At 43.9% G+C, this 25,010-nt stretch overlaps 1 protein-coding gene across 4 annotated transcripts in view; it reads left to right on the top strand.

Moving 5' to 3' along the window:
* SSBP3 (single stranded DNA binding protein 3) overlaps positions 1-13,719 on the top strand; it is a 116,938-nt gene extending 103,219 nt beyond the window's left edge. For 2 of the 4 annotated variants that reach the window (XM_089666576.1, XM_089666574.1), the window contains exons 10-18: positions 861-916; positions 1,003-1,051; positions 5,088-5,123; positions 6,406-6,460; positions 7,575-7,645; positions 7,802-7,880; positions 8,002-8,030; positions 11,468-11,569; positions 12,411-13,719. In XM_089666576.1, the coding sequence (XP_089522702.1) occupies positions 861-916; positions 1,003-1,051; positions 5,088-5,123; positions 6,406-6,460; positions 7,575-7,645; positions 7,802-7,880; positions 8,002-8,030; positions 11,468-11,569; positions 12,411-12,440 (507 nt within the window). In that variant the 3' untranslated portion in view covers positions 12,441-13,719. Of the gene's footprint in view, positions 1-836; positions 917-1,002; positions 1,052-5,087; positions 5,124-6,405; positions 6,461-7,574; positions 7,646-7,801; positions 7,881-8,001; positions 8,031-11,467; positions 11,570-12,410 lie in introns of all 4 variants that reach the window. The other 2 variants (XM_089666573.1, XM_089666572.1) reach the window with 1 other exon arrangement.
* The last annotated feature ends 11,291 nt before the right edge of the window (positions 13,720-25,010 follow it).

The following is a 25,010-nucleotide window of genomic DNA, read 5'->3' as shown; positions in this document are numbered from 1 at the left end:
ACGGATGTGCACTCTGGGATGTGCATGGAGCTCCATAAAGCTAGCTGCCTGTTGATTTATACAGGCTGCCTGCATGCCCCTACATGGAACATCTGTGCATCCTGGGTGGCCGAAGGTGGCCCTTAGCACATGCTTACGGATCAGTACATATGCACGAATGAGGCCTTATTGTTGATAAACCGTGTATTGCATGTTTGATTTTAAAAAAAAAAAAAAAAAAAGGGGAAAATGTGGCCTGCTGTAAACAAGGTCCAATATGAAAAGCAATAGTGAAAACGACCCCAGAAAGTATTTAAAAAAAAAAAAAAAAAAGTTTGGAACTTGCATTAAACTTATTTCAAGTGATAAGTCCTCTTTTACATGTCTTCCGCAATAGATATGTCACCTCTACAACACAGAAAACAGGGACATGATGTCATGAAAAAGCTGATTAAAAGAAGCAGGTTACTTCTGGCACTTTAGAAGCAGGAACACTGTAGGGCAGGCTTTGTTGTTCCGAACCTTGTGATTGACAGGAGACATCCGAAGAAACTTGTATAATTAAACTTGCATGAATCTAATGACTGATTTTATCCCTCTGTGGGATGGCGAGGCTGGCTGATTCCTTGACTGTCAGGCAGTTAATGCACTGTGTCCTGTCATCTGAAATGTGGATCAATGCAAGCGTTAATCATATTAGCCTCTGACTAACTATGATAATGATCCTGCTGCTCTTTGCATCATTTGCATTATTAGTCAATAATTGTACTGTTACTAGATGGCTCTTCAGTCTGCACCACTAACCCTCTCATTTTCTTCTCTCCCACCTCTCTCCGGTTGATCCCTCGTTACCGTAGTCTGACCCTTGGTTATCATTGCAGAATTATGGAAGCGGGATGCGGCCTCCACCCAATTCATTAGGTCCCGGCATGAACATGTAAGCAGTGTGCCACAAGGGAATTCTGGGTTGTTGGTTTACTGTGTCAAGGAAGTTTGCTTTAATGCTTTCTTGTATTGTTTCAGGGGTCCAGGAACAGGCAGACCATGGCCAAATCCAAATAATGCAAATTCAGTAAGTGTCAGTTCAAAGCAAGCTTAAACACTTTGGGTTTTGCTCAAATTTACCTCTCCACCCCCACTTTCTCCGCCCGCATCACTCACCTCCTAAACAACATCTCAGACTTGATGTCGCTACATTTCCTCAAGCTTAACCTCTCCAAAACCGAGCTCCTCGTTTTTCCCCCTGCCCCCCCCCCCCCAATCCTATCCATCATCACCAACAACACCACTATCATTCCCGCCCCACAAGCCAAAGTCCTTGGTGTCATTCTTGACTCGAACCTCTCCTTCCAACCTCATGTCAAATCACTTACAAACACATGCAGGCTCCACCTCCGCAACATCGCCAAGATACGCTCCTTCCTTACCCCAGACACCACTAAACTACTCGTACACTCCCTGATTATCTCACGCCTTGACTACTGCAACTCCCTCCTCATCGGCCTACCCCAGTGCAAGCTCTCCCCGCTTCAGACCATCCTGAACTTAGCGGCTAGACTCATCCACCTCACCAACTGCTCCACCTCTGCCACCCCCCTCTGCCTCTCCCTCCACTGGCTCCCGATTGCCCAACGCATCAAATTTAAACTTCTAACCCTGACCTACAAAGCCATTCACAACACTGCCCCTGACTACCTCACCAACCTGATCCCCAAGTACCGCCCTACCCGTACCCTTCGCTCCTCACAGGACCTCCTTCTATCCTGCTCCCTGGTCTCCTCCTTCCATGCACGACTGCAAGACTTCTCCCGGTCCTCCCCCATCCTCTGGAACTCACTGCCCCAATCCATCAGACTGTCGCCTTCCCTCCTCACATTCAGGCGCTCCCTTAAAACACATCTCTTCAGGGAAGCCTACCCCACCCTCACCTAACGGCCATCCTCCCTCATTCCTCCCACCACTTCATTCCCCTCAGCCACTTCCTACTGTACCACTACCCCTCCCTCCTAAATTGTAAGCTCGAAAGAGTAGGGCCCTCTTACCCCTCGTATGTTGTTTATTGTTGTACTGTGCCATGTATTGTCCCCCCCCCTATTGTACAGCGCTGAGCAAACCCTTTGGCGCTATATAAACTCGATGTAATAATAATAATAATAATGCACAAAATCTGCAGTGCAGTGAAGGTCATAGTCATCTGGGAATTTTGCTGTAGCGAGATACTACAGGCAGGCACACATTATGTAATGTTCTTTCCTTCAACCACAGTTGAAAGAAAATTGCTGGATTCTACTATCAACATGGTTAGTGTTGATGGGGAAATAACTTCTACTTTGCTATTGTATTATAACAGCAGAAAGTTCTCTAGCCATTGGAATACAATGATCACTACTAGCTGCTAAAGCCACCGGCAGTGATTGAGCAGAAAAAACCCAGCAGGCTGGTTGTACTAAATTCAATCAATTGACTTCAGTACGACCAGCCTGCCCAAAGGTGGATTGAAATTTGCCCGTTTCCTGTTTAACTGGTCAAATTTTGATCCGTCTACAGCCGGCTTAAGCAAAAATCTACAGGCTGCAGAAGCAAAGAGGCGACTTTTGCCTGTATATTTATTACTCGCCACCCCCCCAGTATCGTCAATCCATTCCTTCGGTTGGAATAGTCATCTCATATAAAATCAATCACGCTACCATAATATTTTTATTCTGATTATCACCAGGAAAATAAGTGCTATCCTGTGTTAGAGGTGGTCCTAGCAGAGAGTAGTTACTTGGGGAACAGAAACTGTGTGCCTGCAGGCTTCAGTGAAGAAAAACTTTCCCTAGTCTCAAACTTCTGGCCATCCTATGCGTAAGGTTATATTTTCCTTTAGAGCTGGGCTTTTCCAGTACTGGGGTTGTGGCTGGCATTTCTGTATGTTGGCCTTTTTGTCAGTTGGGAATTTTTCCAGCATAGGTAGCAAGAAGTGGTAGACAACAGCAATATCATCAGTCTCCAGTGTTTTTAGTTATGGGTTGATTCCTCCTTTAACTAGCTGCCGACCGCAGATAGCCGAATGACGGCTGCACTGCGGCCGGCCAGTTCTGAGTGGACGTCATATGACGTCCTCCCAGAACGCGCTCTCCTGCGCGCCCCAGGGGGCGCGCACCCGGCGATCTCCATGATCGCTGTGTCCTACGGACACAGCTGATCACGTGATGTGGTAAAAGGCAAATCACAGTGGCCTTTTACCACGCGATCAGCGGTGTCCAATGACACGCTGATCAGAGGGAAATGCAAGTGCCGGTTCTCGGCTGCACTTTCCTCACGCTGTCAGATCGTGAGGAAAGTACTGCCGAGAACCGGCAGTTGTCAGAGCGGGGATCGGCACCGATCAGCAGGGCACTGATGATCAGTGCCCTGATGATCGGTGCCCAGCAGTGCCACCCGCAAGTTCCGCCCAGCAGTGCGCCCACTAGCTCCGCCCACCTGTGCCCAGCAGTGCACCCACCTGTGCCCAGCAGTGCACCCACCTGTGCCACTCTGCAGTGTCACACACCTGTGCCACTCTGCAGTGTCACACACCTGTGCCCAGAAGTGCCACCCACCAGTGCCACCCACCAGTGCAGCCCACCAGTGCTGCCAGTCAGTGCCGCCAGTCAGTGCCCAGGGGTTGTGCCAGTCAGTGCCGCCAGTCAGTGCCCAGCAGTGATGCCAGTCAGTGCCGTCTGTCAGTGCCCATCATCAGTGTCGCCTATCAGTGCCGCCTATCAGTGCTGCATATCAGTGCCGCCTATCAGTGCTGCATATTAGTGCCGCCTATCCGTGACACCTCATCAGTGCTGTCTATCAGTGCCGCCTAGATAGAAACTAGAAAATAGAAGCAAAGAAACTTTTTTTTTTTTTTTCAAATTTTTTGCACTTTTTTTATTTATAGCGCAAAAAGTAAAGCACCCAGTGGCGATTAAATACCACCAAAAGAAAGCTCTATTTGTGAGAAAAAAATGATCAAAATTTCATATGGGTACAATGTTGCATGACCGCGCAATTGTCAATCAAAGTGCGGCAGCGCTGAAAGCTGAAAATTGGCCTGGTAAATAAGGGGGTATAAGTGCCCGGTAGGCAAGTGGTTAAAGGATAAGTTCACCCATCTGAACATGTTAGATCTGTATTTAGGGTGAGACCTGTTAAGCATCTGCTTCCTCTCCCCCCAATACCCCAGCCCCGTGACAGTGGGCGAAGGTTCTACTCCCAGCAGCCGCTGTCACATTTTGAAAACATTATGGCTGTATGAGGCTCTGCCCACACAGCCACATCATTCAGAGTTATGTGGATGAATGAGCTGCAACTTCTGGCTTGTAGTTCTCAATTAACTGCAAGGGCACTGGAAGTGCTGTCGTAGTTCATTGATCTTCCTGCTCTCAGGTAACTGCCTGCCTGTATGGGAAGGTACAGGCAGACCGCTATCCTGAGAGTCTGCAGGAGCCCGACATTGCACCCATGGTCTGCTGATCGTAGGTGCAATGCTTTACAGGCTCCTTAAGAATCAATTTAGATTAAATGCACATTTTACCTGCAAAAAACAAAATAAGAGTATGATGTAGCAGCTGCTTTTGATCTTTCTTTTTCAGGCTTTTTTTTTTTTTTTTTTTTTTTTTTTTTTAAATCACCACTTGGTTGATATTACCAGTAGCTCCCTTATTCTTCTAGGGTGACAATGCTCACTCCCAATGCTGTAACTATGGAGGAGCAGTGTTGTCACTCTAGAGCAGAAAGTTCTACTACTACAGAATAAACCCCCACCCGCTCTCCCCTTTTCTCAACTCAGTGACAGAGGGAAGGTGTTATCTATTCTCTCAACTACAGAACACCTCTGATAGCAGGCAGCATAGTCTGCCAGCAAAGGAAATGATCATTTCTGGCAGGATCAAGAGGTTTATCTTTTCTGTACTGTCATTGTAAAGATAAAACGTGAAAGGTGCGTGAGACATGTACAGAATGCTTTGTTTTAGTTTGATTATGACCACACATACAATTTAAATGTTCATATTAATCATCATTTTAGTGGGGACATAGGATAATGGAGAGTTTTCTCTGGATATAGTCTTATCTTATCTCTACTTTGTTCACAGATTCCATACTCTTCGTCATCACCTGGCACATATGTGGTAAGTTGGATAAACTGTTCCGATTTTTACTTGGTTTACTCGATCACTGACAAGTTCTCCTTGGCTGTTGCACGCAGTTGGCAAACCAACTGATCTCACTTCCTCCTCCCTTCTCTAGTACAGCATAGCTTACCTCTTTACACTCAGTGAGTCTTTCTTATTAACAGATACTTTTTTGAGCTTTGAATGAGTAGTTCTAAAGCCGTCTATAGGTACGTGACCTCTTTCAAAAATGATGGGTGATCAGACATCTGTCCACCCTCGAATGACACTGACACTCCAGGATGATCTGCAGTACCTGACTCCACTACTGCAGTCATTTTTACCCCATAGGAGGAAGAGTTGGACCCCGATCACACTGATAGGATATCTACTTTTTAAAGAGCTTCTCCCCCTTCCAACAGGGGTGCTCTTGGTTTCCTTCTTGGGAGAGGGATTGTGTCAGAAATTGAGGGGGTGTAACTAACTATCGCCAAGGATTTATGGGACCCAAAAAAAGTCAAATGACCTAAATATAAAGCTGCCCGTACACTGATGGGACTTTTTTCCCATTCAGCCTGCAGATTCCAAAGGTGGGGGAATTTTTCACTGCAGTTTTTTATTTTGACAGCTTGCCCTACTGGCTGTCAAAATATCCAAAGAGTATCTGCATCTGATTGGATGCAGCTGCTTTTTTTGCTCAATCTTTCCAGCAGGGGCCTTCGACCTTTGTCGAACAGAGTGAGGCTGTGCTATCCAATGAGCGAATTTTGTCTGGTTCCTTGGGAACAGATTTAATGTGCACAGCGTATGGCCAGCTTTTTACAGTACAACGACTAATGAATTTTGTGTCATTATGTTTGATTTCAAAGTCACTACCCAAACCCTTTTGAGGTCTAGCTTTTCTGTAGAGCTGTGGCTTTTGTAAGGTGATTCCATACATATATATAATTTTTCACTGTAATATACAAGCAGATTGCTGGTGAAGAGCTAGATAAAAAGAATGTTTGCTGTGGGACCTTTATGGTGGCCCATCATAGTAGCAGGATCTGAATAAGATCTTTTCACCATATGGGTTCAGTCGTCGGTTCTGGATGGTTCATAATTCATATATACATAGGTCGAACGATGTAGGTGTGCCCGCTCCTCTGATGATCGTGCTGGAGATATTTTAATGTGGTTTATATAGCGCACTGAATGTTGCAACAATGACTGTAGGTGTTTGGTAATCCTAGCCACTGAATTATTCTTTGGTCAGTTGTTGAAACATTTTAAAACCAAAACTTGTTTGGTCTACTTGCAGGGGCCCCCAGGTGGTGGAGGACCTCCAGGAACACCGATCATGCCCAGTCCTGCAGGTGTGTATATTTGCTACCTATGAATTGTTGTGAACCTGACAATGAACTCTGACCTGTTTATTCGCTCTAACAACATAGCTGGTCTATCCTTGCAATATAAAGTACACCTGTTGTAAGGGAAATAAAGTAGTTGCTGGCCTCTTTTGAATAATGCTCGTTGCCTGCCAGTTGTGCGAACTCTGGTTCAGTACTTTCTGAATTCAAAACCTGGAGCAAGTGCTTGGATCAGTAAAATTGCAAATTTTTGTTTTTATACCATTTTCAGAGTGGCATCTTAAAAGTAGAGAATACCGGTTTAACAGACAGGTAACTGCCATTTTCAGGAACAGTGGTCAGCAATGGTATCCTCCGTGTCTCTCGTGATGGTTTCCTTTCAAGATGTCATTCAAGCAATGGGCTTAGTCACATGGTTTCACTCTTGCATTCATGTTGATGGTGCTTTTGAGATAGAGATATATATAATTTTTTTTTTTTTTTTATTTATACATTTTTATATTTTTATTAAAATTTTGCATTGAAAGCTAAATTATTCCCATGATGGGGGGGGGTTGTCCAAGATAATGACAATCACCAAACCTACCCAACTTCTAAGTCTCCAAAAGGACTTGGTTAGTAGACGCAAGCCAGGGGGCCAAGACCTTGGTGAATTTTTGGGTCACCGTTTACTGTCTTAGGATAACCTAGATATAGGTAACATTGCATTGACTAAATACATGATGGTGCTATTGTTTGAGTCGATAACAAGTGATGATAAACCGTAATAGTACTGCTTATGCTTTTTTTGACTGATGTGCTGGACGAAGGCCCTGTTTACACTTGTGCGCTTTTGGTGCAATGGGTTTAAAAGGAAAAAAAAAAAATCATGCTTCCTGCATCTTTTGTTGCACTTTCATCAAAACGTATTTTATATAGAGGTCAGTAGCAATGCACCTAAAGTTTACCATACAGATGTGAATCGGGCCTTACAGTTTTTCATATCCTGATAGCTCAGGAATTGCCTTTTGCACATTCCCGCTGTCACAAGTGTAGAATTGCTTGCATTTGATCATACCGTCTTTAAATATGAACATTCTGGATTTCATGCAGTCACTGATGCGTTTTCATTTTTTTGTAGAATCGACAAATTCAAGTGACAACATTTACACCATGATGAATCCAGGACCGCCCACAGGGAACCGGTCAAATGTAAGTAGACAAATTCCTGGGGGGTCCAGTGTGTGGCCACGTTGGGATTATTGTTCCTGGTGTACCTATGCCAGCATTGACAATCCAAGCGTAACATTGACATTAGGCAGTTTGTGAAATTGGAGAGAAAAGTAATGCTTGTGTGTTTTACTTTAGTTCCCAATGGGACCTGGTTCTGATGGGCCTATGGGCGGAATGGGTGGAATGGAACCTCATCATATGAACGGGTCATTAGGTAAGTCACACACCTTAGTAATTTCCTATCACATTTATGTTTAAATTGTAGTTTGGTTTATATGAATGCCAAGATCTGTGACTTGTACTGATTATAATTCATTTTATTGGTTTCCCAAAAGGGTCTGGAGACATGGATGGACTTCCCAAGGTGAGGAGCTGCATGTTTTTTGTGTTTTTTTTTGTTTTTCTTTATTTGCATACTATCAAATGCAAAACGTTTTAATAGCAGTATTATACCAGAAAACCTAATCGGACACTGTCTGTGGAGTTTCTAGTGAGCAGTGTTCTCTTGAATCAGTAATGTGTAGACTTGGAGCTACATTTGTCGAATTGTTTTTGAAGGCACATGGGTTCTCTTCTTTCTGCTTCAATACATGGTGTCTGATATGTACATACATGTCTCAGGTTATTGATTCGCTATGCAGTGAAGGTAAATACAATGGATATAAAAAGTGTACACACCTCTGTAAAAATGGTAGGGTTTTGAGATGTAAAAAAATCAGACCAAGATAAATCATGTCAGAATTCTTTCCACCTTCCTAATGTGATCTATAATCTGTTCAATTGAAAACTGAAATCTTCAGGATGCTGCCACAAAAAAAGAGGAATTTCACCTTTCAGCACGACAATGACCCAAAGCATACCGCCAAAAACAAAATGGCTTCACCAGAAAATGATCAATGTTTTGGTATGGTCCAGCCAGATCCTAGACCTGAATCTGATTGAAAATCTGTGGGATGACCTAAAGAGGACTGTGGCATGCTGGTAGATTCTCTACCTCAAAAGACTGAGTACTGTCACAAAATTACAAGGTGCTTCAGGTCCAAGAAATTCATCCACTTTGTAAAACATGAAGGCACACTATGAGTTAATCCCAAGAATGTGCATGACATCTCCTGGACTTCTTTCTATTATTTACATCCGACAGGTTTATTGTTCTGCTGTCACTTTGGGATCTGACAGGAGAGAAACGCACAACTATACCTGCCCCCTCCACTTTGCTGCCCATTCACATAAGCCTTTGTATTTTGTGAATGTATTCACATACAGTCAGGTCCATAAATATTGGGACATGGACACAATTCTAACATTTTTGGCTCTATACACCACCACAATGGATTTGAAATGAAACGAACAAGATGTGCTTTAACTGCAGACTGTCAGCTTTAATTTGAGGGTATTTAAATCCAAATCAGGTGAACGGTGTAGGAATTACAACAGTTTGCATATGTGCCTCCCACTTGTTAAGGGACCAAAAGTAATGGGACAGAATAATAATCATAAATCAAAATTTCACTTTTTAATACTTGGTTGCAAATCCTTTGCAGTCAATTACAGCCTGACGTCTGGAACGCATAGACATCACCAGACGCTGGGTTTCATCCCTGGTGATGCTCTGCCAGGCCTCTACTGCAACTGTCTTCAGTTCCTGCTTGTTCTTGGGGAATTTTCCCTTCAGTTTTGTCTTCAGCAAGTGAAATGCATGCTCAATCGGATTCAGGTCAGGTGATTGACTTGGCCATTGCATAACATTCCACTTCTTTCCCTTTAAAAACCTTTTGGTTGCTTTTGCCGTATGCTTTGGGTCATTGTCCATCTGCACTGTGAAGCGACGTCCAATGAGTTGTGAAGCATTTGGCTGAATATGAGCAGATAATATTGCCCGAAACACTTCAGAATTCATCCTGCTGCTTTTGTCAGCAGTCACATCATCAATAAATACAAGAGAAGCAGTTCCATTGGCAGCCATACATGCCCACGCCATGACACTACCACCACCATGCTTCACTGATGAGGTGGTATGCTTAGGATCATGAGCAGTGCCTTTCCTTCTCCATACTCTTCTCTTCCCATCACTCTGGTACAAGTTGATCTTGGTCTCATCTGTCCATAGGATGTTGTTCCAGAACTGTGAAGGCTTTTTTAGATGTCGTTTGGCAAACTCTAATCTGGCCTTCCTATTTCTGAGGCTCACCAATGGTTTCCATCTTGTGGTGAACCCTCTGTATTCACTCTGGTGAAGTCTTCTCTTGATTGTTGACTTTGACACACATACACCTACCTCCTGGAGAGTGTTCTTGATGTGGCCAACTGTTGTGAAGGGTGTTTTCTTCACCAGAGAAAGAATTCTTCGGTCATCCACCACAGTTGTTTTCCGTGGTCTTCCGGGTCTTTTGGTGTTTCTGAGCTCACCGGTGCGTTCCTTCTTTTTAAGAATGTTCCAAACAGTTGCTTTGACCACGCCTAATGTTTTTGCTATCTCTCTGATGGGTTTGTTTTGTTTTTTCAGCCTAATGATGGCTTGCTTCACTGATAGTGACAGCTCTTTGGATCTCATCTTGAGAGTTGACAGCAACAGATTCCAAATGCAAATAGCACACTTGAAATGAACTCTGGACCTTTTATCTGCTCATTGTAATTGGGATAATGAGGGAATAACACACACCTGGCCATGGAACAGCTGAGAAGCCAATTGTCCCATTACTTTTGATCCCTTAACAAGTGGCAGGCACATATGCAAACTGTTGTAATTCCTACACCGTTCACCTGATTTGGATGTAAATGCCCTCAATTTAAAGCTGACAGTCTGCAGTTAAAGTACATCTTGTTTGTTTCATTTCAAATCCATTGTGGTGGTGTATAGAGCCAAAAATGTTAGAATTGTGTCGATGTCCCAATATTTATGGACCGGACTGTAATACCAAGGCTTCAGTTACCGGGCAAGAGGAGGGGAGGGGCAGGCATAACAACTGCAGCTTCTCTACTGTTGAAGATGCTGGGATCAGAAGGATCAGTTTAGACTCCTGGAAATACAGCAAAACCAATGGAGTACTACAAACTTGTCAGATATAAACGATAGAAGTCCAGGAGATGTCATGCACCTCACTTTACTTAACTCATGGTGTACCTTCACTTTTTACAAAGGAACTGAATTCTTGGAATTCAATTTTAAGGGTATGCAGATTTATGCAACCACTTCATTTGTAAGATTTTTATTTTTCCCCCTTTTTAAAGGTTTCAGCTTGTTTTTAATTGAATTGCACAGATTATAAGTCAAATTAAAAGTGAGAATAATTCAGAAGTGATTTATCTTGGCCTGATTTTTTTTTTTACATCTTAAAAACCTGACATTTTTACCAAGAGTGTGTAGACTTGTTATATCAACTGTATATTAGCCACAGAGCTTATAACCTCAAAGTCCCTACCAGCAGCTTCATTGCTTCTTCCCAATGTGTTTTGTTTATTTTTTATAACCATCCACAACCTTTGTTTTTTGAGAAGATGTCAATAGGATGAGTGTTGATGGGCAGGAGGAGGAGGATGGCAGATCAGCTGCAGTAGGGTGTGGGGATGATTGTGTAATGGCACAGTGGCGGGGAGGTTTCAGGCTTGGTGATCACAGTGCATTGGTGGGTAAGGGGTTGGTAGCAGGCATAATGGTGAGTGGTGCCTCCACAAGGAGAATCCGCAGTTCCCCCAGCCATTGTATGTTACAGTGGCGAATCCCGGGGCAGTACTTCTTCAAATATCTTTCAAATCTAAACAACATGTTGTATTGAAAAAAATGTTTGTTTTCTTTCACAGAATTCCCCAAATAACATAAGTGGCATTAGCAACCCTCCAGGCACACCTCGAGACGATGGAGAGTTAGGAGGAAATTTCCTTCATTCCTTCCAGAATGACAATGTGAGTGTTCTGCTGACAGATAACTATTCTCTAGCAAAAGGCTTTGTATAAAAAGTCATACTTTACAATGTATTAATATGTAGATGTTTTTATTTTAAAACCTTGGTGAGTATAAGTGTGGAAAAGGAGATTGGAGTAGGGGGGGATTTAGATGTTGTCCAAAGCTTGAAATACTGACTCTTCAGAGTCAGTCATGACATGCTTTGTGGGTTAGAATATTGACCTCCAATTTCTTGCCAGTCTTTCAACCTAAAGTATCCAAAGTGAAAAATATTTTGGCATTCGATATAGGGTAGAGAATGGTTAAACCCCCCCCCCCCTTTTTTTTTGCTAATGGGAAGACATCCCTTCAATTCCTGTCCCGCGGACACAACAGGAAATGGGAGGACATCGTCTCTTGTCAACAGAACAAGCATTTGACCTTGTGTGTTGTATGGTGTATGCCAGTTTTTCAGATGGAATAAAGAAGCTACAAACCGTTGTGCAGTCCTCTGATTATTCAGAGATTATAAATGGTCTGTAACAATCCGGATCTGTACCTGGCATTTAGCAGCCAAGAGTAGACTAATGTGGAGCAGCATCAGTTTTACCATACATGCCACGGTAATACGCTGGTCTGGGCAGTTTGGCCAGGAATGAGAACAGAAATATTGTCATGTTAGTATTGATACCATCAAAAATAATGTCATCTGGCAAATATTATTGTGTGATCAGTTCATTTTTATGATGTCTGTTGTGAATTCAGTCGCATGAACCAGTTTATTGAAACTAAAGCGGTTGCTTATGATAACTAGTTGGGTATGGTCTTGCATTGTCTAATCCCTCCGTCTCCTTTTCATAGTACTCTCCCAGCATGACTATGAGCGTGTGACACCAGGGACAACTCTTCACTCAGCTGCTGCTTTGGAAGATTACTGAGATTGCCGGAGACCGTTGTCTGGAGTTGCAGAAGAGGATCAAACAGCTCCTTCAGTTTGGTTTCATGCAATAAAAAGCCAAAACTTTTTATTCCATCAAACACAGTTCAAAAACTGTCAAGACAAGAAAATCCTTCTCAGAGGATTTATATCTGTACATAAAACTTTTTTTTCTTTTTTTTTTTTTTGTTTCATTTTTTTTTTTTAATTTGCAAGAGAAGGAAATTTCAAGTTATGAATATGATTGCTGTGTACTTTTTATATTCCCCCCCCTCTCCCATTGTTCTATGTCTGTGACGTGATATTCAAGGAGAATAGCTCAAATAGGAAAATTCATGTGTCTTTAGTTTTTAGCTTTATTTTTTTTGTTGAATGGACTGAGGTTTTTAGTTGCCCACTTCCCTCCAAAGAGATTTTAGTGCAGTCCCGGACCTCTGGAAAAAAATTTTTTGTTTTTCCACCGTGCAGAAGCGGTCAGAACTGCACCTCTTTACCTCATACAAACACTTGATGATCTGTTTAAACACCTAAGACTATGTATGATTTTTCTTTTTACCTCTGCAAGAGAGAAAATTTACCACGAGCTCCCAGAATCAAGAGGACACACTCGGTGCACAAAGGGATTTTATAGGACTATGCGACCTGCAACATGCCGCATTTTTATGAACTGGTTGCAGACTCTGGACGGGAGGAAATACTTATTTGTTTGGCGGCTCGGTGTGTTTTGGAGCTTCTGGCGCCACAAAACAAAGACCCTCCCACATACACTCCTACTGCATAGCTGCCACCAACCTTACAGATACAACTGCCTGGTCTGTTTCCTGTCACACCATTGTTGGCCCAGAACAACTTCAGCTGATAACACAACACTGTATTTTATTTTATTTTTCTGAGTAACTGAAAATTGGGAACTTGGAAAGCACCTACACTTGACTTGGCTGGTCATTCGCTCGGTAAAAGGGACAGTTTGTGTAGGATGTTGGAGTTTCTGATCATATTGTCAGGTGTTCCTTTTTTTTTTTTTCTCTTTATTGTCCTTTTTATTTGTCAGGAGTGACTGGAAGGAAGGAACAATAGCAGCTCCTCTCAGGACATTGTTAAAAGAGAAATTCCTTGTGTATTCGAAAAGGGATAGTTAAATTATTGTCTCTTGGTATGGGACAGCTTGGAATGATATGGTAATTTTTTCCGCCTCCATGCTGTAATAAATTTAATAAATTCAAACAAATATCATGGTTTTTCCTGTTTTTTATCAATTGGAAAAGCATATACATGGGAGCTAAAAATGTAATGGAAATTGCTATTCGTGTTCTTTTAGAGGTATTTTAAAAAATAAGGTAGGCCATAGTAGACTTGAAAACTGAACGTTCGATCAATTGAAAAGTGAAAATGGTGTATGTGATTGTGCCATCATTTGTTTTGTTTTTTTGAAACAAAACCAGAATGTTTGATCAGGCACTTTCGATTGTGACACGAAAATCCCATGTCGCAGCTGGCACATTAACGTGAAAAACGAACGACCAGGAATTTGTTTGGTTTTCGACTCTTCTATGGCCTACTTAAGATATGAGAGGATACCAGTAGGTTGAATCACCTTTCCAATATCAGTCAATATTCTTGACCTTAGGGTTATATTGCCACCTTCAAGAGTAGGACACTAGGCAGAAAGAAAAACAAATACAACACCACCTATGGGCAGTCTGGGCTGGTGGTAGTAAATGGGCAGTCTGGGCTGGTGGTAGTAAATGGGCAGTCTGGGCTGGTGGTAGTAAATGGGCAGTCTGGGCTGGTGGTAGTAAATGCCCTCTCTGCTATAGTCAGCTCAGATTTTGGATTATCTCCTAATGGTACGTTGATCAGAAACTGGCCTTGAGTTCTATGAATGGCTAGGTTTCTGCCTTTGCGGTTTTCTTTTCATCACCCTTTGGCCATGTATCAACCACATCCGTGGTTCGTATCTTCTGAAGGTTTGAAGAGATGGTCAATAGCTGTGAATTGTGTCCAGCTGGCAAATAGTCTAGTATTTATCTCTAGAAGACCATAAGCAAACCGATTTTCCCCTAAGTTCCTGTCAAATTGACTACAGAACATTTTTTATCTTTTTGTAGAGGATATTGTATTGTAAAGGAAGAAAAAGATAAAGTACATAGCGTCCACTGATGTTTAAGGGCTACAAGGGACCTCTGGATGGCAAAGTGATGTCTTCTCACCTTTCTGAGAAATGTCAGTGGATATTATGTACTGCCATTTTTGGGGGAGGGGGGGGGTGCTACTTTTGCCTTGTGGCAGCAATAAATCTTTGAGGTACATTGCCATTGTGTTGGCTTGTAATTGTCACCATAAGCAAAACACCTCAACATTGGAACATTGGACATATGGATAAGGTGCTGGATGGATTTGATGGTTTTCTAGTTGATTCTGACTCTGCCAGTTACAGATGTTCCCTCAATGCCTGTCAAAGTGACAAAGTGGGAGGAAATCTCCCTAATGGAGCCCTGATTAGCAGTAATATGGTTTCTGTCCCTTCCACACTGTATCTAAAGCTTAAATGTTTATTTTGGCAGGACATGGACTTTACATTTTGATAAATACCATGTTCTCTGATCTTTACTCATGCTAAGCCTAGAGTGGTTGTAAACCGTTGTATTAAGGACATAATGTGCTAGTATACAGTAGATCACTTACTAGCACATTATGAAAGACTTGCGTTAAAACAGATCCCTCCAGCAGTGTGCTGTCACCGCTGACAGGACTTCTATCGTCACGTGGACTTTTCTGGATTCATTTAGTAAAACTGGATCATGCAAAATGCGGTGCAGCTCAGCATAGAAAGCAATCAGCTTCCAGATTTTATTGCCAAAGCTTAACTGAACAAGCTGAAGTTAGAAGCTGATTGGCTATCATGCATAGCTGCACCAGATTTTGCACTTTAGTTTTAGTAAAAACCCCAGAGTGTCTAACCCTTTCCCCACTCTATACAAAACTAAATTGAAAGGATTTGATGTTGTTTTTCCCCTTAAAGTCTTTCAGGACAGCATTCTTAAATGATCTCGGCTCCTCCCCACCAGAGGAAATGTCCCCTCCACCCAGATTAAAATGCGGCCTCAGTAATGGTGTTTCCTCCGATGGAGAGACACAAATGGAAGCTCTTCCAGGGTATCTACGGAGCTATGCTTACCTGGGTGGAGGGGGAGGACCCGGGATGCAGTGCGGTCTGAGGGTTTTACTCTCCAGTAGTGGGGAGGAGAGGGCCAGGTTCAGTCCTTTGGGGCAGAGGAGGGGGGTCCCTTACCTCCAGTACTCCTACCTGGCCTCCGCCTGGGGAGGAGAGAAGTGTCGGGCATCTGCTGGTCACTGGCCCAGGGGGGTCCTCAGGAGGGGTGTCGCTGCTCCGTGGAGACGCCAGCGGTGGAGCTTTCGCAAGGCCAGATGGTGGGGGACGTCATTTTCGGTTGAGGGTGGGACTTACTCTTGGTGCATGGCTTCCAGCTGCGGTGCCGTGATAGTGGGCGGGAGAGTGGGTTGGTGCGGGGAGCTGCAACTTGCAAAGGCATACCCTGGAACAGACAACCACGCGGGGACCATGTCCAGAGCGGAGGCACCGGGACCAGGTGACGCCTGCACCTGCCAGACACAGGTAGGCTGCTCAGAGGGGCCTTTTCTCTACCTGTTGGGCCCCAAGCTCCATGGGGCTTTCTTTAGTCCTCCTGGTGGTCGGAGGGACAGGGCGGGAGCTAAGGAGATTCCCACGCCTCTCCCTGGGGGGGTGCTGAAAGGCTATGGTGTAATTGGCAGCTTTTCCTGTGTGTTTGGTTCTAGATGAAAGCCAGAGAGAAGCCCTAGCCGCACCACAGGATGAAAAAGGAGTGCCTCTCTTGTAGGGTGATACTTGGACTTCTGGACCAAGGTGCTACATGGGTCTCGTATTGAGGGCCTTATTAAGGAGGAAGCTCCTTCACAGTGGGACTTGGTTAAGTCAGTTAAGCAGTTTTAGGATCCTGGTAGATGATATCTCTCTGCCCCAAGCACAGAGCTCCCCCCAGCAGGTTTCCCCAGTGACCAGTAAGTCCCACTAGCGAGTCAAGAAGCCCCTCTAGGTATAAGTTATCTCTGGAGAAGGTGGATGATTTACTGGGAGCCATTTATACCACCTTGGAGATTAGAAGCTAGGAAGCCCCTTACGTTGCATGATTAGTTGTACCAGAGTATGAGGGAACAAAAACATAGTTTTCCCAGTTCACGAAGCTTTAGTGGAATCCAAAAAAAAAGAGGAGTGGCAGGACCCAGAGAGGAAACCGTTCTTTGCAAAATCCCTCAAATGCAGGTTCCCTTTCAACAAGGATTTGCCCTCTGTGTAGAATAATAGCATTAAGCTTGATGCTGCGTTCTCCCAAGTAGCCAGAAAGACTGACTTTGCGTTCAAGGATATGGGAATGTTGTCTGATAGCATGGACAGGAGGGCGGATTCCCTTCTTAAGAAATCCAAGGATTCCACACTATCCAACTTAAAGCCAGCCATGGCCACTACAGTGGTAGCCGAGAACATGGAATACTGGCTCATACAGCTACAGGCCCATATTGTGGCAGGTACCCCAAAAGGAAAAAATTCTAGCCTCCTTTCCTATCTTACTGCAGGGGGTCGATTTATATTGCAGATGCCTCTGCAATATCAGTGAGGATGACAGCAAGGTTGGGGGCCTTGACTAACTCTGCCCGCAGAGCCCTGTGGCTTAAGACTTGGCAGGAAGACGCTGCCTCCAAGGTTAAGCATTGTGGCATCCCATTCACGGGTTCTTCTTTTTCGGCCCAGTCTTGAGACTGTGTTGGATAGCCCCACTGACAAGAAAAAGGCTTTTCCACTTAAGAAAAAAAAACCCATGCGCAGGGGAGGAAGAGATTTCACACCCAAAAGCAGGTACAAGCCAGTAGGCCAGAGAAGCAGAATCCTGGGGGCAGAAGGGGAGAGGCAGAGCAGGAGGCAGAGCAGGAGTGATTTTTCTGGTGTCCTGATCAGCCCCAAAAGTCTAACAGTGTTCCCACAGTGAGAGGAAGACTTGGGGTCTTTTTCCCACAGTGGGAAGCTGTGTCCTCCAGTCACTTTATCCTAGATATAGTGAGGAGGGGGGTACCGCTTAGATTTCTTGAAACCTCCGCCGCAGAGGCCATTGGTTTTGGAACTCCCACAGTTAGCAGAGAAGGCGTCTGCTTTGCTCTCTTCCTTGGAGGAGCTGGAGGAACAGAGGGTTGTTGTCATGGTTCCCTCTGCAGAGATCGGCAAATGTTTTTATTCCCGTGTCTTTGTGTCAGAAAGCCCTCATTCAGAGGTTCAGGATGAGCCTGTACTTCCCTGAGTCCATAAAATACAAGAGGTTCCGTATGGATTCCATATTTCTGATCAGGTTTCTTCCCCCAAATTGCTTTCTGGCCTCAATAGACTTAAGGGATGCCAACTTGCACATCCCAATTGTGGAACCCTTTTAGACGTTCCTCAGGTTGGCAGTCCGGGGCCCCAGGGGAATAGTCCACCTGCAGTTCCAAGCCTTGACTTTTGGGTTTTCCTCCTCACCCATGAATTTCACAAAATCATGGCCGAGGCCCTGGTATCTCTTTGGCTAAGGAGTCTTGGTAGTGGCATATCTGAACGATATCTTTCTGTTCGCAGATTTGGAGATACAGCTCACACAGGACATACTTAGCGATGAGGCACCTGGAGAGTCTAGGTTGGCTTCCAAACTTAGCCAAGTCAAATTTGGTCCCAGGTCAAAGGATGGCGTACCTGGGTTACAAACTGGATTCAACCCTTTAGAATTTTCTACTGGAGTAGGAAGGTTTTTTGAAGTTGGACAGGGGAATGAGGTGGCTACTAGGGAGTCAGGCCGTGTCCCTCCGAGAAACCATGCCGGTGTTAGGTCTTCTGACGTCGTACGTCCCAGTGGTACAGTGGGCAGGACTGCATGTGTGGCCCCTCCAGCTGTTCATTCTGGACACCTGGGATCACCATCAGGAGTCTCTAAACTCCTTAGGACAGGTTCTCTCCCGGGAGAAGAGAACACTCTAGTGGTGGAGATCAACCAGCCTAACTCAGGGGCTGTTATGAGCCTTTCCCATCTTCAGGGAGATTACAACTGATGCAAGTGCCTGAGGTTGGGGAGCTCACTTGGTGGGGGTGGGGTGAGGGGCTCTTGGCTACCAGAAGATTTGAGCAGATCCTCGAACTGGAAAGAACTGAAAGCAGTGATGTGGGCCTTCTCAGCCTTGCAGGGGCAACGCGTGCGGGTGCTTTCGGACATTCCTCTGTTATGGTGTATGTCAATAATAGGAGGAACACGAAGCAGAGACCTGTGGGTCCTTGCCTTGGAGTTGCTCAGTTGGGCTTAGGCCAGTGTAGCCTCCCTATCCGCCGTGCCCCTGAAGGGAGATCTGAACCAGGTGGCAGACTTTTTCAGCAGGAGGCAGCTGAGGGAATCAGAGTGGGAGCTCAGCCATGGACTCTCTCCATAGACCTATTTGCGTCAGGACAGAATGCCAAGGTCCCAGTGTTCTTTTTCATAAACCACTGGGATGGGGCATTGGCAGTGGGTGCACTAACGCAGCAGCGGAGCTTTCCCGTGTTGCACTTTCCCTCCAGTATCATTGCTGCCGGTGATTCTGAGAAAGTTCAGGATCGAGCGAACTTCCCTAATCCTGACAGCCCTGTGCTAGCCCAGGCGGGCTTGGTTTTCAACCCTCGCGGCCATGGCAACTTATCCTCCTTGGATGTTGCCTTGCTGAGGGTCTTCTCTCGCAGGGTCCGGTCCTATGTCCCCAGGTGGAATCTTGCAGCTTGGTTTCTGAACAGCTGCTGATGAGGAAAGCATTTTCTGCTAGGGTAGTATCGACCTTTTAAATAGTAGAAAGAAGCAGACCCGTTCAACCCACCTTTTAAGGTTTGGGAGCTTTAACAGGTGGTGTGTCCAAATGTTCTCGGAAGTGCATAGTTTAGTGTCAGTCCTGGAATTCCTACAGGCTGGGCCAGAGAAAGTGCTAGCGGTGAGTACACTACAGTGCCAGGTGTCAGCTCTTAGCGTATTTCTGGAGTCTCCCTTGGCCAGGGACAAGCTCATGGTGAGGTTTTATTTTTTTTAAGTCCTTGACCAGACAAAAGCCATTGAGGGAGTGGCCATTTCCTAAATGGGACCGGACGACTGTGCTCAATGAATTGACAGGTTCCCAGTTTGAGCCTTTGGATTCGGGTTCCCTGAGAAATTTGACCCTTAATAGCTACCCTTTCTGGTAGCTATTACTACAGTAAGGAGGGCGTGTTGTAAGCCCTATGCATCAGGGCCCCTTATCTCCAGATTTTTTTTTTAGATAGGGTAACATTCAGGACAGACCTGGCTTTTTTTTAATTTTTTTTTTTTTTTTTTTTTACCCAAGCTGGCCTAGAGTTTTCATCTGGACCAAGAAATTTTTACCAACATTTTGTTCTACTTCGTGTGACCAGGAAAGGAAATTTCACGTTAGATGTTAAGAGATATAGTCTCCTTTATTTATAGAGGAATAAAGATATTAAGAAGTCTGATTCCCTTTTTGTATTTGCAGGGAAGAAAGCGTTGTAAGGCTACTAGATGTACCTTTGCTAGGTGGCTGAGACTGGTTTTTAGCGAGGGGGGGGGGGTGGAATAATATACTTTTCTATTTGTTAATGCTAGCAGCATAAAGATTAAAAATAGTCTGTTGATTGAGAGAGTGAAGTTCAGTTTAAGTATTCAGACCCTGTACTCAGTACTTTGTTGAAGCACCTTTGGCAGCAATTACAGCCTTGAGTTTTTTTGGGTATGATGATGGGACAAGCTCTGCACACCTGGATTGGGGGATTTTCTGCCATTCTTTGTAATCCTCTCAAGCTCAGTCAGGTTGGATGGTGAGCATGAAATTGTCCAAAATGCCTTGGTATGCTGATGCCTTTAAGAGCTCCCTTCACTGGAACTAAGGGGCCAAGCCCAACCCCTGAAAAACAACCCCACACCATAATCCACCAAACTTTACACACAGTCAGGCAAGTCCCATTCTCCTGGCAACCACCAAACCCAGACACATTGCCAGACAGAGAAGTGTGATTAGTCACTCCAGAGAACACATCTCCACTGCTCTAGAATCCAGTTGCGGCATGCTTTACACCACTGGATCTGACGCTTTGCATTGCACTTGGTGATGTAAGGCTTGGATGCAGCTGCTCAGCTATGAAAACCCATTCCATGAAGTTCTCTACGCACTGTTGTGCTAATCTGAAGGTCTCATGAAGTTTTGAGGTCTTTATCTATTGCCTCTGCAGACAGTTGGCGACTTCTGCGCTTCAGCTTGTGCTGACCCCACTCTGTCATTTTAAGTGGTCTACCACTTCATGGCTGAGTTGCTGTTGTTCCCAATTGCTTCCACTTTGTTATAATCCCACTAACAGTTGAGCGTGGAATATTTAGTAGCAAGGAAATGTCATGGATGGACTTATTGCACAGGTGGCAACCTATCATGGTACCACGCTTGAATTCACTGAGCCCCTGAGAGTGACCCATTCTTTCACAAATGTTAGTAGAAGCAGTCTACATGCCTCGGTGCATGATTTTATACACCTGTGCCCATGAAGGTGATTGGAACACCTGAATCCAATGATTTGGAGGGGTGTCCCAATACTTTTGGCAAAATAGTGTATCTTTTATGTAACCTAAATTAGTCACAATATATTCAAATGAAATGTCATCCAGACTGGTTTTGTCTCTGGTTTCTTCCTCTGGAGGAAATAACAGCGTGCATATAGATTTGTAAAATCTCTTTAGAGCCAGTGAAAAGCTAAACTCCACTACTTCCATATCTTAATAATAGAAGAGGTTTTGCCTTAGCAGTATACAGTAATGTTTTCAAATGTGTTTTTTGTAGCTGTGGGGTGATTGGCTTTTTAATTGGTAGTATTTTCCAGTCTAAAGAATTCTAAGCACAATCGTCTATAGGCAGCATGATATACATATATATACTGAACTTCATTTTACTTCATATATGGCAAGGTTTGAGGGTTACCATTGCTGCCCTCCCAAGAACACTGCCTTTTAATACTTTATAAAATCATTGCAGAAACAGGTTGGTGACCACCATAATTCTTCCCGTGCCATTGTCAGGTTTACCACACACTAGGGTTGGCTAATGTTTCACACATTTAATAAGAAATAAAAGCATATCTATAAATGTAAATATACATCTGTCTGCTGTTTTTAGTGCTTTTTCAACATTTTGCCATCATTTTAACTAGGTCTATAGCTGTATTGAGCAATTGTTTCTTTTTGTCCTTAAAGTGTCACTAAACCGAGGACCTTGCATTCACTATATCTGGTCTCCCACAGTACACAGAAATGCAAATATTTTAGTAAATATAAAGTGCTCAATACCTTTTCTCATCAGCAGTTAAAGCAGTCTTATGACATCTATCAGTGTCCAGTAGAACACTGGTTAAAGCTTGTAGGAGGAGTTTTCATTCTCCTCTGCCAGTCCTATGAGGTTGCATAACCCCTGACCCTCTGTATGGACAGCGCTGATTGGCCCTGTGCTGATCACATGCACCCTCCCAAGAAAAGAAAAAATCTAGCTTATACTCAAACTGAGCATGCACATCTTTCCCCCAAGGCTCTGTTCTATCATGAGATGGATTGGGGACTGTGAAAGAATGGGAGGATCAGAGAAGTCAGGATCAAACATCCTTTTTACACAATGCAGAAGATTAACTCCTTAGGGTCCACAGTGAGTATAACAAGCATGCTTTGCTGCATATACAGACTGATTTTACTTTTGTGGGTTTAACTACCTTAGAACAGAATGTATCTACATCCAGAAGAGCTGCTTTAAAGTCAGATACAACATAATATTAGGAAGCTGTTTATTCCAAACTGCATACAGCTGTTTCACACTTGCTGGCTGTGATCAGTGCAGTGCGTGGAAGCTGTGTCCATGGAGTAGGTTTTAAGGATCAACAAAGACATATAACCAGGCAGGTCAGGTTATACTTTGCCACTGGTTCCCACGCTGCAGCCCACAAGCCACGTGTAGTAGTTTGCCTTAACTGGCCCTGGGGGAACTATTCCCCACTAGCTACAGCAAAGATGAGGCACATTGCTCTAACACCCAAGGATAGGGCACTAATCATTCCATTGCACCCTACAATAGGGCATTATTCCACTCATCAATGCCAACAACAAGGAAATATTGCTCCCAGAGACACCATTAATAGGGCATTATTTTTTTCAAATGATGCCCAATGATGGGGCACTATTACTTGCATGGACACTAAAACTGAGACACCATTCTTCCCACTAACACCCAACAATGGGAAAAATATTCCAATTAACCACAGGTGCTACACCATTATTTACTCCCACTACTCTTTAGGGCATTTTCTTCTCCCACTGACCTGAGAACCTGTGGCAATTTCTACTCTCACTAGCAACAGACAAGTCTCACTATGGTCAGCGGTCATCTGGCCATTTGTTTAAAAAGTCTGAGGCCCCCTGCCTCACTCTACAAAAGCTATTGTTTCCATGCAGTGCACTTATGACAGCAACAAGTCTGAAACAGCTGTATGCACTTCATAAAACATGTACAGCTTGGCCTTTTGGGTTTTTTTTTTTAAACCAGCAGTTATGGAGTAGAGTTGGCCAAAGGGCATATGGCAATTACGTACATGGCTGTCCAATTTCCTAAAATGAGGAATAACCTTATTTTGGGGATTTATGATGCATTGAGACATGTACAGGGCTTGGACAAAATTATGGAAACACCAGGTAAAAATGAAATCGTTGCCTAATATGGTGTTGGACCACTGGAATCCTCCTGGGAATTGACCAATATAAGTCTGGGATGGTGGATAATGCAATTTTTTTTTATTAGAATTTAATTTGAAAGAACAAAGAAATAGGCTCATGGATGAGAGGCATATAGGTACATATAATGTCAGTACATAACAGTGAACTAGCCATCATTTTCAGACAACTGAGTAGGCAAATCGGTAATGGAAAGATCCCATGGTTCCCAAACTGCCTCAAAGATGAGGACAGAGTTAGCAGGCAAAGCAGTGAGGTACTCCATTCTTCTAATCTCTGCTATAACCTTCACCAATTCCAGTCGTGTAGGAGGCGTAGTAGAAAGCCAGTGCATGGGAATGGTTCTCATGGCCACTGTTAAAACATGGGAGGATAGTTTCCTGTCAAATTTGAAGAGGCCTGAAAAAGGTAGGGATAATGCAATTTGATACCACTCTTCATGCAAAAAATCGTACCAGTTCTCGCAGAGATGCCGGAGGCAGAAAACAAACCCAAACCTTTTTCTCCAAAATTGACCATAGTGACTCCATGATATTGAGGTCCAGCGACTGCGGGATTCAGGGAAGGTGCAAGGCTTTGTCTGCATGCTCATCAAACCATGATTTGAAAACATCATCTGTGTGAATCGAAGCATTATTATCTTGGTAAATTGCACTGTCTTCAGGAAACAATGGGGTGCACATGGTTGGCCAAAATTTGTACATAGTCGCTGGCAGGGACTCTACCTTTCAAGGTGATGATGGGACCTGCAGAATACCAAGATATGGCTGCCCAAAATATGATTGCGCCACCACCATGCTTTACCGTTGGCACTAGACAGTCTTAGTCATAAGCTTGGGATGGTGATTGCTACCTGTAAACACGTCCGGTTATTGGGAACAGTGTGAAGCTCGATTCATGGAACCATAGTAAAGTCTTCCATTGATCGATAATCCACGATTCATGGGTGTTGCACCACTCTCTCATCTTCTTAGCATAATATTGGTCACTAGTGGTTTGGAAATTGCAGCTCGATTGTGAATATTCTGCTTATGGAGTTCCCTCCGCAGTTTTTGTAGACACGGGCTTTGGAAGACTGAGATTGAGCTCTGGAGTTACTTTTGCAGCAGTTTTCTTTATCCTGGGTGACAATCCTGCACAATGTCCTTTTGTCACTTTCGGTCAGTTGACCATGTCGACTGCGCTTATGCTCATCAGGCGGCATTTTCCCGGAAACTGTATATGCCGTCATAACCTTTAATACAGTATCTGGTGACACAGCAAATAAATTAGCAACTTCAATCACAGAGGCATCACCTAAGCGGCACCAACAATTTGCCCTCTTTGAAACTCAGTAAGCTCTGACATGACTCCGTATTAACAGCAGGTCACACAGTGAATGACAAAAATGAGGCTTCCCACCTGTTAGTTGGAATCTCATCACACAGCGGAAGGAAAAATGTTACATCACTTACGCTTTCAACACGAAACATGTTGTCACTTTCACACCTGCAAATCATGTAGTGTTTCCATATTTTTGTCCAACCACTGTAGATTTTATGTTTTAAGAAGACTCTACTGTGTACCGTATTGGTTCATTGAAGGGCCTTTTGGTTCCATAGCCTAAACTTATCTCTTATGACAGATGTACTTCAACCTATAAGTTTCCCAATTAGATGTTGGTAAATGAAGAATGACACAATG

This window comes from Staurois parvus, unplaced genomic scaffold (assembly GCF_062004578.1).
Source record: "Staurois parvus isolate SC_StPar_1 unplaced genomic scaffold, SC_StPar_1.0 ptg002753l, whole genome shotgun sequence".
NCBI classification, from domain to species: Eukaryota; Metazoa; Chordata; class Amphibia; order Anura; family Ranidae; genus Staurois; species Staurois parvus.
The sequence above is the reverse complement of the archived record's forward strand: the minus strand, read 5'-3'. Positions and strand labels throughout refer to the sequence as shown.